Raw genomic sequence first — 14,299 nt, forward strand, 5'->3', positions numbered from 1 at the left:
ATTCACTGTTAAGTTCCTTTTAAGTATATCATTTTCTTACACTGAAATGTCACACTGTGGAATATGTTTCCAGCACTCCTGTGCTGCTGTTACCTCCTGAGGACTTAATGGAAAATAAACATGAAAATTTTATGTTTTAAAAGTTTGGTATCACTTAAATATCAAAATTTTGCTTTTATTTTAAATGTTTAAAATATGCTTAGACAACAAAAAGGTAAATCAGCATAGAAATTACTTCTTTCAACTCAAACTCTACTTTATGTTTAATTAACCCATGCCCAAATAAACATTTCTCTTCAAAGATTTCAAAATTGTTGCATACATGTTTAATGTAATGGAAAAAAGAAAGACACTATAGAAAAATTACAATTATGATGTTTATTTAGCAAAATAAACTTGAAGAAAGGTTTCTATTAAAAAAAAGTAAGAATCATATCCAGATTTTAGCTTCCACATCTTCTTTGGTATTGATATCAACATTCAGGATACAAAATATTTTATTTTGAAGTTAGTCATTGGGTCTACAACTGTTTTCCATAGAAGAAAAATAGAAAATTAAGTTACCTGTAATAGTCTTATTTATTGAAGAATGGTTGCATAAAAGTGGTCAATTATGTGTGTGCAGAAACCAGCATTATCAAGGAAATATTCATTCATAGATAAATGTTTTCTACTGGAAATATATCTTCAGTTTTTAATGATCTTCTGCCATCATTTTACTATGTTATCTGAATAGTAATCCAATATGCAGATGCTGTTATTCATTTAACTAATAAATGACTCTCCAAGGAAGCTGACACCACCATACCAGGACACATCAACGTTTATTTTCAACATGACTACACCATTAAAAAAATTTTTCCATATTTCTCAGAATTGTGTACCTCAGTCTTTCCATAAAATAGAATCTGGAGATTGCTAATAGCATTAAATTACTATTAATAAAATCCAATTCTACCTAAGTTTTATTTTTCTCTTAAGAAGTAATATTACTGAAAAACCAAACTTTTGTTTCTTCTAAGAGTAGTAGCATGCGGACTGCCAAGCTGGCCAAGCCAGACACTTCCAGAAGCATCAACAACCAAGCTCCTCTGATTGCCCTGATAAATTCTCTGCCTGTACCAACACTGATTTCTCCACGTCCTTGCTTTCTTGTGTAAAAATACTTTCCCCTTAATTTGTTAAAATGAATCTGAGGGAAAAAATCTGATAACAAACTGGGGTAATGATTTTTTTCTTTTTTGCATAGACTTGTGACCACAAAATGATCAAGCAAATTATAGCTTCAGTGCTAACACTGTGACTGGGAACAAGAAGAGTACAACCATAATAAAATACAGCTATCTATCAGAAGGACTGCGTAGAGACATCTTTGGCCATGTAGGCTCTGGGCCCTCTGGAAATAAGTCAGTTGCATTGCCAACATGACAAAGAAAATAGCAATGTTCAGAATCAGAAACAGTCTGGTATACGAAGCAGACAGTGCCGGGGCTCTGCTGCGAGTAGTTGTCACCATCCGAGCCTGTCCAAACCGGCCTTCCATCAAATCACCGTTTTTGTGTTTCTCATACGTCACATCTGCAAAATCTAAAAGGTCTTTCATTTCTTCATCTTCATCTATGGGCAGCTCCTTCTGTGCCAAAATCTGAGCTTTCTGTCGAATCTTTTTTTCATTGACTTCAATCTGTGCAAAAATATCAGGGACAGTATCCACAAATTTATAGCGTTTGCCAACCCTTCGGTTTTTCTTGGACTTGCTTTGCTGCTGCTGCTGCTGTGAGATGGCAAAAATCCTGTCGATGGCCTCCTCAGTCTGCCTCTTATCTGAAAACCTCAGTAGGCGCTCAGCAGTCTTCCTAAAGCTGGCTGTGTTCCGGACTCGGGACAGGATCTGCTTCTCCAGCAGCTGGAACACTGGCTTAAAACGCTGCAGGTTCTGGTCCACAAGAGCAGCATAGTCCTTCTCCTCAGGGATGATGGGGCTCTTGATGGCTGAACTCCGGTCAAACAGAATTTTATGATGGTCGGCAATGACCTGTGCAAAGGCAGACTGTCCTGTGGTCTCACCTGTCCACAGGTAAGTGGTGTAGGCGTGCTCACTGGTGGCTATGAACACATCCAGTTGTTGAGCGTCTCCGTGGATGCTGAAGCTCTGAACATCGACGGATGGCCCTATGAAGAGGTAAGCTGCCCTGGTGATGGGACTTCGGAGGTGCATGGTGACATTCACATAGTTGGTCCCGTTGTAGGGATAGCCCCGGGGGTACGTCACTGAAGCAAAGGTGCCTTTCTCACTGTAGCCGGTATCATCCATCCAGTACATTTTATAGAGGCCATCTCGCTGCCTGATGAAAGCCCCATGGACTCCATCTATCACTGTCTCCTCAAAAGGAAAATCCACATTGTGAAAGAAGCTTGCAGCTGTCTCCAGGGGGCTGTCCTCTCCCAGGTGTATCTGATCCACAAGAAGGAGAAGCTGCGGGTGCAGGAGGATCAGATTCCTCTCAACGTTCTTCAGATTGAGCTGGGGGTTGTAAGCTCCCACACCCTCTCCTCGGATGAAAACCACCCCATTTTTCTCCACTGCAGCAACCACTCTCCCCTGACAGCTAGCTGCCAGGTCATGCTTGTACTTAGACCACTTTGATGAGCAGTCTTCTGTGACCTGACCCTCCCAGGGAGAAAAGCAGCTCTTGGACACAGCTGGGGAAAACATCAAAACGTTGTTGAAAAAGGTGTACTTTGGCCCGTAGAGAGCCTCAGTAATGAAAGGCACACCATTGGGAGCAAAAGTAAATGAGTTTTGATCAGGATGTTCATGTCCTGCATTAAAGTTTCTCCAGCCTTTGATCCAGTCTTTGTATTTGTTTCTGTGGACAATGTCATATATTGCACGTCCTCCAAGTTTTCCCGACTTGAAGGAAAGGAAAGATCTATTGATTTCTGCAGGCAGTGCACTTCCGTAAGTCACAACACCCCAGTCTTCAAAATAATGCAATGTTGGAGTGCCAAAATCTGGAGGGGGAACAGACTTCAAGCTGGCATCATACCTGAAAGAATTCATTTTTAAAAATTAAATGGTTTTCTGATAGACGGAAAAGGAACACATCAGAGGCGTGATGCCACGTGGTAACGTGCCTGGAGGAGCCAACACACAAATACGACCCAGAGCACTGGCAGTGTAGTCTGTATCAGAGCCATTTCTGCAGACACCCCTGTATAATCAGCATGTGTAGTGGAACGCCCTTGGTGATGGGAGAGCAGTGGATCTTTGCAGCTGTGAAGGGTTTGAGCCCGAAATGACTGCTGCCGATAATCACTACATGGACTTTCCTCACTTCACAATTTCAGAGCTGCCACCCAAACGACTGGAGCTCATAGAATTAAGCACTTCATCCAAAACTCTAGGTGAAGGGCTCCTATTCCAGGAAACCCCCGTTAGGTTTTGGACTCTCAACAATCCTTGAATGGTAATGAAGTATTGTTCTACAAACAACAGATATTACAGAGAGTTTGGTAGAGTACTTCCCCCACCGCCTGAGAAATAAATTTGAATAGAGCTGAATTTCACATATTATATAAAAATTTCCTGCCAATGTTGCATCTAAGACTATAAACAGTGAAATTCAGGGAGTGATCTGGTACTAGAGGACTATGACTGTGCCCACCACTCTCTAGCCCAGATCCAAAGGTTTTGTTTTTATTCTGCAGATGATGCCATGGTTTTTTTTAAACAATAAATTTCTTATTTTATGATAAATGTTCAACATCAAAATAATACAATTATTAACATTAAACTTTCACAGTGATTAAGAACACAGGTTTTGGTTCAGAAAGGCTCCAAAAATACTAATGAAGATGACTGTTCACTTTGTTTGATTTGAGACAGGTTTATATGACTTGCTGCTCAAGGGAAGAAAGGCAGACCCGTATGAGCTTTCAGATACTTTTTCCCTAAAGTGATCAATCACCTATGGTACAGTTAATCTTATCAGTGTTCGATTTTGCACTGTTTTGTCTGTTGTTCTGGAGTCTCAGTTCCAAGATGTCAGAATTTGTGTCTCTACTTCAGTCTAGTATAATGTTAGCTTAATTACCATGATTTAACAAATCTGGATATTAGCTGTACTGGCCAACTGTCTTTCAGTTTTTGGTCTGTTTTCATATTCCTATAAAAGGAGATTCTGAACCAAGTTAGACTTAGCATTAATCTGACTCCTATAGTCAGCTTTATAGAACTCTCTTGGTTGTTTATTTATGGGTAAGCAATTGCTTCATACCCCTGAAAGGAGTCAGGAATGGTTACATATTAATATATGTAGTTCATCCGTGAAAATGGTTTTTTTAAATGCTGGTTAAACTGATAGTTACCCAGTTACCACTTAACTATTTTTTTTCCTCCTAATTGAATTTTTTTAAAAAAATGAAAATCAAACCACGGAAGCTTACTTTGGAGTTGAATGCAAATTTCAAGAGCTTGAAACAACATCAGGGATTAGTGATTAATCAGTTTCCTGTAATTTTTATTTTAATTTATTGGATGCCAACAATGTATTTGGCAGTACTTAAAAAAGGAGACCCTGGCTTCTCCTTCTAGGCTTAAAAGATTAAGGCAAAAAAATTACATGGTTCTTTTATTATCAAAGTGAAACTGTCAAATACTGTCAAACACTTTTAAATAGTTTTGAAATTCAGTAACAGCTTTGCTATTAGAAGATTATAATGCTCCATTTACCAAAACAAAACAAAATATTTTACTACCTTTTTGGGGGCATGATTATCAGAATAACCCAGTCAAAATTGTGTGGTTTCTCTTCATATGATTTCAAAAATGATGTAAATCAAAAGATACGTATCTGTGAAATAGTGTGAGCTTAGGACATCTCTAATAGAAGAAAATAAAAAATTGCTAACAGTAATTATATCTTAAATGGAAGGAAGTGTTTCAAACACTGAGATATGAACGGAATTGAAGCTGTGAGTACTTAGATGGCATGGAGAAAGGGTTAGAAAGTACATTAGACTGGTTTTCTTTTTAAATGCAAAAAACTAGCACATTGTACCCCGGGTGCAATTTCTCTTTAAAGCCAGTACGACGTGTCGTACCAGAGAAATTCCGTGTGAAGAGTACACCAGCGCTGCCCTTTGGATGGTGTCCCTGGACCTTCCAGCACACGGTTCTTTCTGATCTGGTCAGCCAACCAGTTACCACTGCCGTTACGCATGACAAATTTGTCCAGGAACACTAATTGGCTTTCTGGACCATAAAACCAGTTGTAATTTGAGTCTGCAATAGCCACAGTTCTTTGAAACCCTGGGGAAAGAAGTTTGACAGAATTAAGATAAGTTTATAATCGCATACTTCCATGAAGGTCTAAACAATGATTTTTCAATCCTTGTTTCAAATTAAGACTCAATTGTGTATCTTGGAAGAAAACAACAAACAAAACCATCATGCCCGCACTCTACCCTAGACCAATTAATCAGAATCCTTCTAAAAGTCTTCCACAAAACCTTGTGTGCAAATTTGTACTTGTTACATGGCAACTTGTCATTGGTAATGAAAATAACTTTTAATGCTTTTGTATTCTGCCACCTTGCTAGTTTTCCAATGTCCACTTTATGTGCAATTATAATTGCATAGATACACGGGCTATCCATTCTCTTGTGCACGGTGAGCCCCTGAATCTGGAATGAGCACTAGCTTTCCCACCAACTCATCCCACATCCCAAGCCAAGATAATAACATAAGATGCTTCAATCTGGCATCCAATACAGCTGGAGCTATAAGGCGTATGGGAGAAACCGAGTATCTATAAGAAGAAAACTAAACACTTCCCAGAGAAGACCCTGCCAGTATGTACTGTTAGAAGCTGAAGAAAAGAGAGAAAATGCAAAGATCATACTGGAGTAGGCCAGAAAAACAAAAGCAGGTAAGACTGGATATGTTCCAGGCGTTCTTGAAAGAGAAGTACAGGAGAAAACTGTGGGTCAGACAGGAATAATTGTGACCAGAACAGCCATCATAGAGAAAAAAAAGAAATGCTGAGAACAGATTGATTTAACACAGAATCCCTTCTAAAAACGTTACCATGACTATATTTACATAAGTTACAGCTAATGATTTTGCTTCTACCAGTTTAGTAAATGCTCTTCCGAGCAAATCTTAATATAAAGTGTGATTTTCTGAATCGTCTACTAATCTGTGGGCTCCTTGAAAGCAAATAATGTTTTGCTACTCTTTGAATCCTATGCCTGCTGCATTGCCTGGCGCATACAGGTTCGATAAAGGCTGTTGAATTAATTGGCACAAATACATGAATTCTCCTCTTAGAGGTGATCATACTGACTTTTCCAGCTTAGGAAGTAGCCACATACAGCTCACAGCGGACACAAGCCCTGATGTGGCCAGCTGTTAGGTCTCAGATCAAATTACAAAGCACTGAGACCTCTTTAAGGTTCCTTGCTTTAGATGGCCTTTGTTTACCAAGATGAACTAAAGGAAAAAGGCCTCTCCTGCATGTTTAAGAATAAGCAACAAAACAAAAGCGTTCTGAATTTAAACTAAATCTTAATATGGTTCTTCTGCTCTGCAGGATTTTTGGGGGGTTGGGGGAGATAACTAATCCAATAATAGAGATTCTATCCAATCCATGAGTTTACAACCAGAGCAAAATGATTTAAGTACTGGATTGTTTGCTGTATGTCTAGAATCATCATGTAAAAATTGTATTTCATTGGGGGAGGGCCCATCATGATGAAAATTAACCTCCTAAACTTTTTCTAACACCTTAGTCCTATTTAGAAATAAGGAGAGGAGTTAGAAATTAATTCTCTCTCTCTCTCTTTAAAGGCTAAGCTACACAGCAACAAAAAGCTAGAAGTTCCATAGAAATTCATTTTTTGATTCGTTTTCTATATTTTATACCATTTCTTTCAATAAAATATGTAAAGAAAATACTAAACCTCCAATTTAAATACGTAGGTGTAATCTTTCACTTTGAATCATGTCTGTATAGTTTGGAAGGAAAAATTAAAAACTAAAAAATAAAATAGGATTGGTTGGGAATCACACATGAAGGAAAATTAACATGTAATCATAAGTGTTTATGTTTTGTTTAGATTCATGAAAATGAGTTTGTATATGTACCCGTTTGTATACTTACAATAATAAAAGCACTACATTTGATCTATTATGAGCTAAGCTTTTATAATACCTAAGTTACAAATCCTCACATTAGCTCCCAAAATGTTTTTGACTATATATAATCCCTTTATTCCCAATATGGCTCAAATCCCACACTTCCCTTCTTCATCTAGCCCATCTTCATAATCAGAAAAAAAATTACAATAGTTTAATGTTTTCCCACTTCTGAGTCCTCACTGTACCTGGTAGGATGGTTCTATACATAAAAGCAAAGTGTTGTTTAAGCCATGGGTGGCCAAAGTGGTTGATGTCAAAGTGCCTCTGAACGAGAAACATATACTGGAAGAGTGATCTAGTGGTGTAGCTGCCATACGCAACTCCTTCATAGAGGGAGCCGTCTGTCACCTCTCGGAGCAAGACCAGAGACTTCTCCATGATGGTCAGAACTTGTTTGGTCCATAAGTAAGCTTCCTGAAGATACCCTGAAGAATAGAAACACATGGAAACAATGACTAAGGTCGTAACGAAGCATGAATAAAAATATGGCCAAAAAAACCCTCTGAGTTATCTGACTCGTTTATATTACAAATTGCATTTTGTAAACTTCTCACTTATCAGTGCTGTAAATAACATCCTGCTAATCCAGGTGTATGATGAGTCTGTGATTTAAGTTAAGAAGTTCCTGAATATAGGTCATTTATTCATTAAATAAAGATAAACCTTTAAATAAATATCAGTCATTTTATAATCATTAATGAACTGAAACCACATCACATCTAAGATTAAAAATTGTACATACTTTATGTTTGCAAGAAAAGATCTGTATATTGAGACTTTTAATCAATTTTCCTAAAAATACAATTTGAAAAGATTTTTGAAGTTTATAATTTTATAAAACATTAACCATTATTTTACTTAGAATTTGTAATAAGCTGTAAATACTATAAATTAAATGGACAGTCATAGATTTGTTCTCTTATTAGAAGACAATATCTCATTCTTTATATACTTTTAGATTCCATAGGATCAGAAAAGGCAGCACAGTGGGGTGGAGAAACCATCAGAGTGACAATCTAGACGTGACAAAAATCAACTGAGAGCCCCAAATCTACCAAAAATGAGATACACAATTTTGTTCAAGCAATTCTTCAACCTACCACATTTTTCAATCTCCCCCACTGAAAATTAAAGGTCTAAATTTTTTATAAAATTCTTTTGACTCAGAAATGCTACCTTTCTGTAATTCTTGTGAGACCAGCATTTAGGCAGCAGTAATTCCTCACATTTCATAACATTTATAAATTTACACAGCACTGATCATAATCTTACTTAATCTTTTAACAACTCAATTATGCGTTATTGCTCCAAGATTACAGAAAGGTTGACTTGTCCAAGCCCTCTGGCACATGACTAAAAATGAACATAACTTTGATCTGAACTTAGGTCTTCAGATTTAAGGTTTGTTCTGTTTACTTGTATTTAAAACACACAGCCCCTAAGGGTAAAATTACGTTCACTGCCTCCTAATGTGAGTGGACTTTTGTTGTTTTACTCCCATAGGCATGTGTGTGATCATCAGCGCTGAACACTCTACCACGTCCTACCAGGAATGCTGGGCATGGGGGCTTCCAGAGGCCCAGGTACCCCCAGGTACCTCCCAGCCTAAATCCAAGGTCCCAGGCTAGGTAAGACCCAGCTCTCATCTCATGGGGGCAGCACCACTCTCAGGTTCAGCCGTGCAGAGGTCACTGCTAATTGTGCACTGGCTCCTTCTTCCATCCACTTCCGCACCTGACATGCCATGCATGGATAGTTTTCAATTTCCAGTCTCTAGCCATTAGGGTTTAAAGTCCCAATCATCTTTATCTTTTTCCTCTCTACATTCTCCATCCCCAACCAGACACCAATGGGGCATTTAAAATCAAGACTGCTAGTCAATGCCCCCCAAATAATCCATTACTTGGTTCTCCTTATTTTTTCCTTATAAAAACCCTATTCTGGAGAGATGAGGCAATGTCTACCTTTGTAAACTTCAAATCTGTCAATACAAGGTATCAATATTGTTGTTATTGACGCTATGCCTTGCATTTTTTCTTTCATCCATACACCTTGCCTGGAATGTCATTATTTTCACTTATCCATATCCTATCCATCTTTTAAAGTTCCATGAACCATCTGAAACCCACCTAAAGCACAATATTCTCTTGAATTCAAACTTAATACTCATTTGATATTTAACTGTAACTTCATGATACCCCTCATTTCATTCTCTGGTACTGTTAAAGTATTGTGCAATCATTCAAACATTTCACATCTGTCTTCTTTCCAACTGATTTGTAAACCACATACATGTGATCCTGTGGGCCCTGGGTACCAAGCCACAGACAGGCTTAGCGGAACAGAGGGAAAATTCTAATTCTCCCACTGTTGAGATTGCATGTGAGTCCAGCGGGAGCTACACCTGACTGAGCTACCTCAGTCAGTATCTACAAGGCTGTCCTGAAGAACAGGGAATTATTGAAACAGTGTGGCTGGGGTAGCTCCTAAAGTTTGAGTGAGTATGCCAAGAAGGCCGGGGCTGCAAGTCTGATCATTAACAGAGATGTGAGGGACCAGAGATTCCACTCCTTCTGTCCCATCCTCTTATAAATATATAATGGCTCTGGAGGAGTGGATCCCAGAGCAACCCACAACTTTCACCAGAAGATAAAGGGATGTGAAAACTCCTGGCAAAGAATACACATTTTGATCCAATCTGAGCCAGTATTTTAGGTGCCTGCTTTTTATCTGGAACAATTTTATTTACTGTGAAGAATGAAGAAATAAGCTCTATTCCTGCTAGTAATAAATTAAATTTTTTATTTGAAGAAATAAAACTGTACTAGACTAAAACCCAAGACCCCAGGCTGAGATTCAGCTCACTCTAGGCTTCTTTCCACCATTTCATGATGTTGTCTTTTCACAGGACTTTGGATTTACACATGGTTTGATGGTAGGTGTTCACGTGGCTTACATTTTGACTTTAAAATTTTTGTTTGTTTTATAAGAATGGGAGAAAAGGGAGATAGCATGAAAGCGCACCCTCTTAATCAAGCTTTCTTTAAGATACTATAAATTGAATTTCTATTCTGAGAGAGTCAAAATATAGTGGAAAGAGAATGAAACTAAGTTTGGCTAGAACTGGGTCCAAATTCCACCTACCTTTTATGGTTGATGTGAGAATTAAATGAAATGTGGACAAAGATTATCACATGTCATATGCTCAATTAACTTTACTTTAGTTTCTTTTCTTCTAAGATCTAAATAAAAGTGATGGCTGATGTGACAAGAGAAAAAGCTAGGCTTGGGTAAAATCTGATGCTGGATAACCTACAAAATGCTCACTGAATTCTTATAGGGAATATAATTAAGAGTTAAACCTTTTCAGATTTGCCAGTTACGAGCATATATTTAACATTCTAATAATTCACTTTTCTTAAACACAATCTTATTTAGTCATTTATAGACTTCCACAGGAGTTGTAATTAAGTCAGAATTACAAAAACAAAGAAAATGCATTATTAGCAATTACATAACACATTAAGGCAAAGCAGCTATAAGAGCCACAAAAGTCAATTCCAAATTTGACCTGCATGATCTAGATTGATTGTTTTAAAGTCTCTAGAGAAAAAAAAAATAGTGGTGTAATGATACACATCTGTACGTGAGGAAAATAATAAACCATCTATTCAGCTTTTTAAAACCCTATTTATCCAGGCAGGCTGCCTTCACTGTCAAAAATCTTTGGAAAAAGGAATATTCACCACTGATCTTATGTTGTAAGGATATGGCTTGGGACAGTGAAAAGCCATACTTAAATAACCTGCAGGCTAATATAACAAGCAGAAATGAGGAAGGAGATGCCTGTCACCTCTCCAAGAGGCGCCCTGGCTATTATTTCATCTTAGGGGCTCAGTTAGGCCCAAGTATGAACATGTACTTAGACTAGTTATATAAATGCTTTCCTTACAACATGGTAACGACAGCTGATGTCAGCTCGGGCATCCCCGCGGCTGTGTCCACACGTACCTTGATTCATCAGAACTAGGCTTCCTGTGAGCAAGGCCATGCAGTTGGTGGGCTGATGATTGTGCAGGTACTGAAATCCCCATCCTCTCCTGTATGAAGTTTCATACATGTATCCCGAGGCGTTGGCAATCACTTCAAGAAACTTCTCCTGCTGTGTCTTGCTCAGGTAATTGTACAAGAAGTCATAGGCAGTGGCAAAACCCACCAAGGAGTGAGCAAGTGGGACTTCATCCCAAGGAGCATCTTTCACCAACCTGTGAAGGGAAATAAGCCACACAAATGAGTGCCACAAGGCTCCCAGCCCTCATCACACTCTGTAAGGGTCTATTTCTCAGAACTAAAGGATACAATTGAAGGTATAGTCCAGGAGGTTGAATGACACAATAATAGATTTCCCTCCACATTAGACACAAGCATAAAGTCTGTCTAATGTGAAAATTACAGGGTTAATACTTTTCTCTCTCCAGCTTCTGGCAACATCAAGATGTAGAGAATTTTTACTTTTGATTTTTTTTAACTCTTGATGAGAGGTAGAAGAATATATTCAAAGAGGTCCAAAGCACATAACATGTAGTGGCAGAGCAAACTTCGCTGGAGTACCACCCACTAACCAGCACCCACCCTCCCGTTTCTAACTGCATTAGAGTTTTCAGTTCTGTCCTATGGCTGCTGTGCTAAAACAGTCACACAGGTATGAGCATCCCGTCTTACTTCCCACGGGTTGGTCAAGGTGAAGGTACTGTGCTGTGGCGCTCAGGACCTCTCAGTCTAGACAGACCCTCTTGGTCAACGCCATGATGAGGAGAGTGACTAAAATGCTGGTGTAAGCGAGAGAAAGGAGCTGATTCTAAATCAGAGTTCTGCATCTCATTCCTTCTCATAAAACAAACTGCACTTCCTCTAAGGTCCTCCAAATACTTTTCAAGGAAGTCTAAGTATTAATCATTCTCTAGGAAGCCAGATTTCTGCTTGCTTTGCTCTATTATTCTGCAAGTAGGTTAACAGTGTGTGGCCTGCATTAAACAGGAAGCTTAAAAAGGATCTTTCACAATCACAATTCTATAGAATTACCCTTAAAAACCCTCCATCTGTTCAGGATGTATTTAAGTAATCTCTAAAAGAGGGAAACAAATGAAGAGTGTGCTGTACTTGTGGGAGGTGGAAGAAAGCTCTCAACTAGGGATAAAACGAAAGCTTACCATTTCTATGCCAGGGCCTCTTTTAGCAAACTAGTGAAGCCTTAGCCTCCTTCTCAGTATGCTTTAAAATTCATAAGATATAACACATAGGGACATAAGCAAATATGTTACTTTAAAATATAACTATCAGCAGAGATTTTTAAAAATTGTGATATATGTGCTTCTTTATTAAAGCATTAAATAACAAGGTTTAACGGCAGGGACAGTAACTATGATAGTTTATAAGTAGTAATGAGCATAAACAATATTTTGAGATGTATACAATAACTGTAGGTAATGTGGAAATATCTGTGACAAAGTTACAGTTTCTCCTGATACTGTCGGCTACCTATATTCGTAATTTGGGAGAAATGCTAAAATTTCGGTTAGAGTTAGTGAAAATTAAGATGAAATACTTCCCCCATACAATCTCCACAGACCCCAGGTTAAGAATACTTAAGAGGGTTCTGAGACACTACCTCTTCTAGACTGTGTTCCTCCTTCAGGAGTTTATATTAAAGATCTGATATTCTCAGTGAGGCCTTCTCTTCTCACTCTGTCAGAATTTCAGCATCACCCTCCAACCTACAGTATCTCATTTGCCTTCCTCACTTTTTTGGCCTCTTAGCATTTATATATATATACACGTGTATGTATCCCCTACTAGAATTTAAGTTCTACAAGCGCAGGGTTGTCTTTTCTCCTCTATTGTATTCATTGTCGGATCCCATGATTAGGGAATCATACAACAGTGTCTGGCACACAGTAAACCCTCAAAAAATACTTTTGGAAAGAAAAAAAAATGAAGGAACAAGCATATAAAACTAGGCCACACGACTGACAATATGTGACCATTAGGAAATCAGGTATTTGGAAGACTCCTTTGGTATTTAGTAATTTAGTGTATGGTTAGCTGTGCTGGTGACACAACCTGGTACTAAAATGACTAAGGCTGATGAACTTCCTAACCAGTTGGTCGCAGACAAAGCCATCTTGCCAGGATTTGTTGAAAACAGACTGTGAGGAGTGTGAAGTCATTCCCTACTTCTAAGGGAAAAAACAGCTCACACTGCAAGCTCACGGCCAGGGAGTTAGACACACCATCCTCACTGACTTGTGATCGGTGAGCCAGACAGAGAATCCAAATCTTTTGTTTCCTGGCCCTGTCATTTACCATGTCACGATACATCTATAAAGGACATACACGTAGCCATGATAAAGCTGACATCAATGAACTGCTGCCATCCCCTGAGCCCTGAAATGTCTGATGCACCAATGAACTTACTTTTGTAGATAAAAGACACTTACTATAATTCTTGTCCTTTGGGAAATATTACTGTGCAAGTTGTTGAGAAAATTTCCAAGCTCCCACATATAGTTGCTTATTCCAAGCAGTTTCCAAGTCAGCAAAATACTAGGGCATTGATTTAAAAAAAAAAGTTCATGGTACCATCAGGTGCACCACTCTACCATTATGAAATCTGACCTGTAGCTACATTTCTAAGAAGTTACCTAAATCCTTTCCCAATACATTCTTAACCAGCTTCAGATACAGAGTAACTATGGATACAGAGTATCGTGGAAACCAAAGGAAAATTTGTTTCTGGCTCATGGATGGCAGCAAAGGAACTATCTTACTCAATGTGATCCTGACTAGTGGTTACTAAATCTACTTTTTAAAAAAAGTACGCTTACTGATACATCATAAAAAAAGATACGGGTATTAATTTATGAATTTTATCTCAGCTTAAATATCTACATGTACACATTTACCAATCTTTTGAAGGGGAGCTAAAAGTCTTTTCTTTGACTATAGGTCTAGAGATCAGTGTCATTGTTCTTTCCGGCAAAGAACACACACATCATCACAATTCCAGCCTTGGTTTCTTTATAACATAGGAAGAAA

At 38.3% G+C, this 14,299-nt stretch overlaps 1 protein-coding gene across 8 annotated transcripts in view; it reads right to left on the bottom strand.

Annotated features, from left to right (window-relative positions):
• Nucleotides 1-359: 359 nt before the first annotated feature.
• The window catches only part of DSE (dermatan sulfate epimerase), a 62,165-nt gene continuing 48,225 nt past the window's right edge, over nt 360-14,299 (bottom strand). For 7 of the 8 annotated variants that reach the window (XM_074368462.1, XM_010965454.3, XM_074368463.1 and 4 more), the window contains 4 exons: nt 11,216-11,469; nt 7,390-7,629; nt 5,107-5,314; nt 360-3,050 (listed from right to left, as the gene is read on the bottom strand). In XM_074368462.1, coding sequence (XP_074224563.1) covers nt 1,292-3,050; nt 5,107-5,314; nt 7,390-7,629; nt 11,216-11,469 — 2,461 coding nt within the window. In that variant the 3' untranslated portion in view covers nt 360-1,291. The remainder of the gene's footprint in view (nt 3,051-5,106; nt 5,315-7,389; nt 7,630-11,215; nt 11,470-14,299) is intronic. The other variant, XM_074368464.1, reaches the window with a different exon arrangement.

Source organism: Camelus bactrianus, chromosome 8 (genome assembly GCF_048773025.1).
Source record: "Camelus bactrianus isolate YW-2024 breed Bactrian camel chromosome 8, ASM4877302v1, whole genome shotgun sequence".
Classification (NCBI taxonomy): Eukaryota; Metazoa; Chordata; class Mammalia; order Artiodactyla; family Camelidae; genus Camelus; species Camelus bactrianus.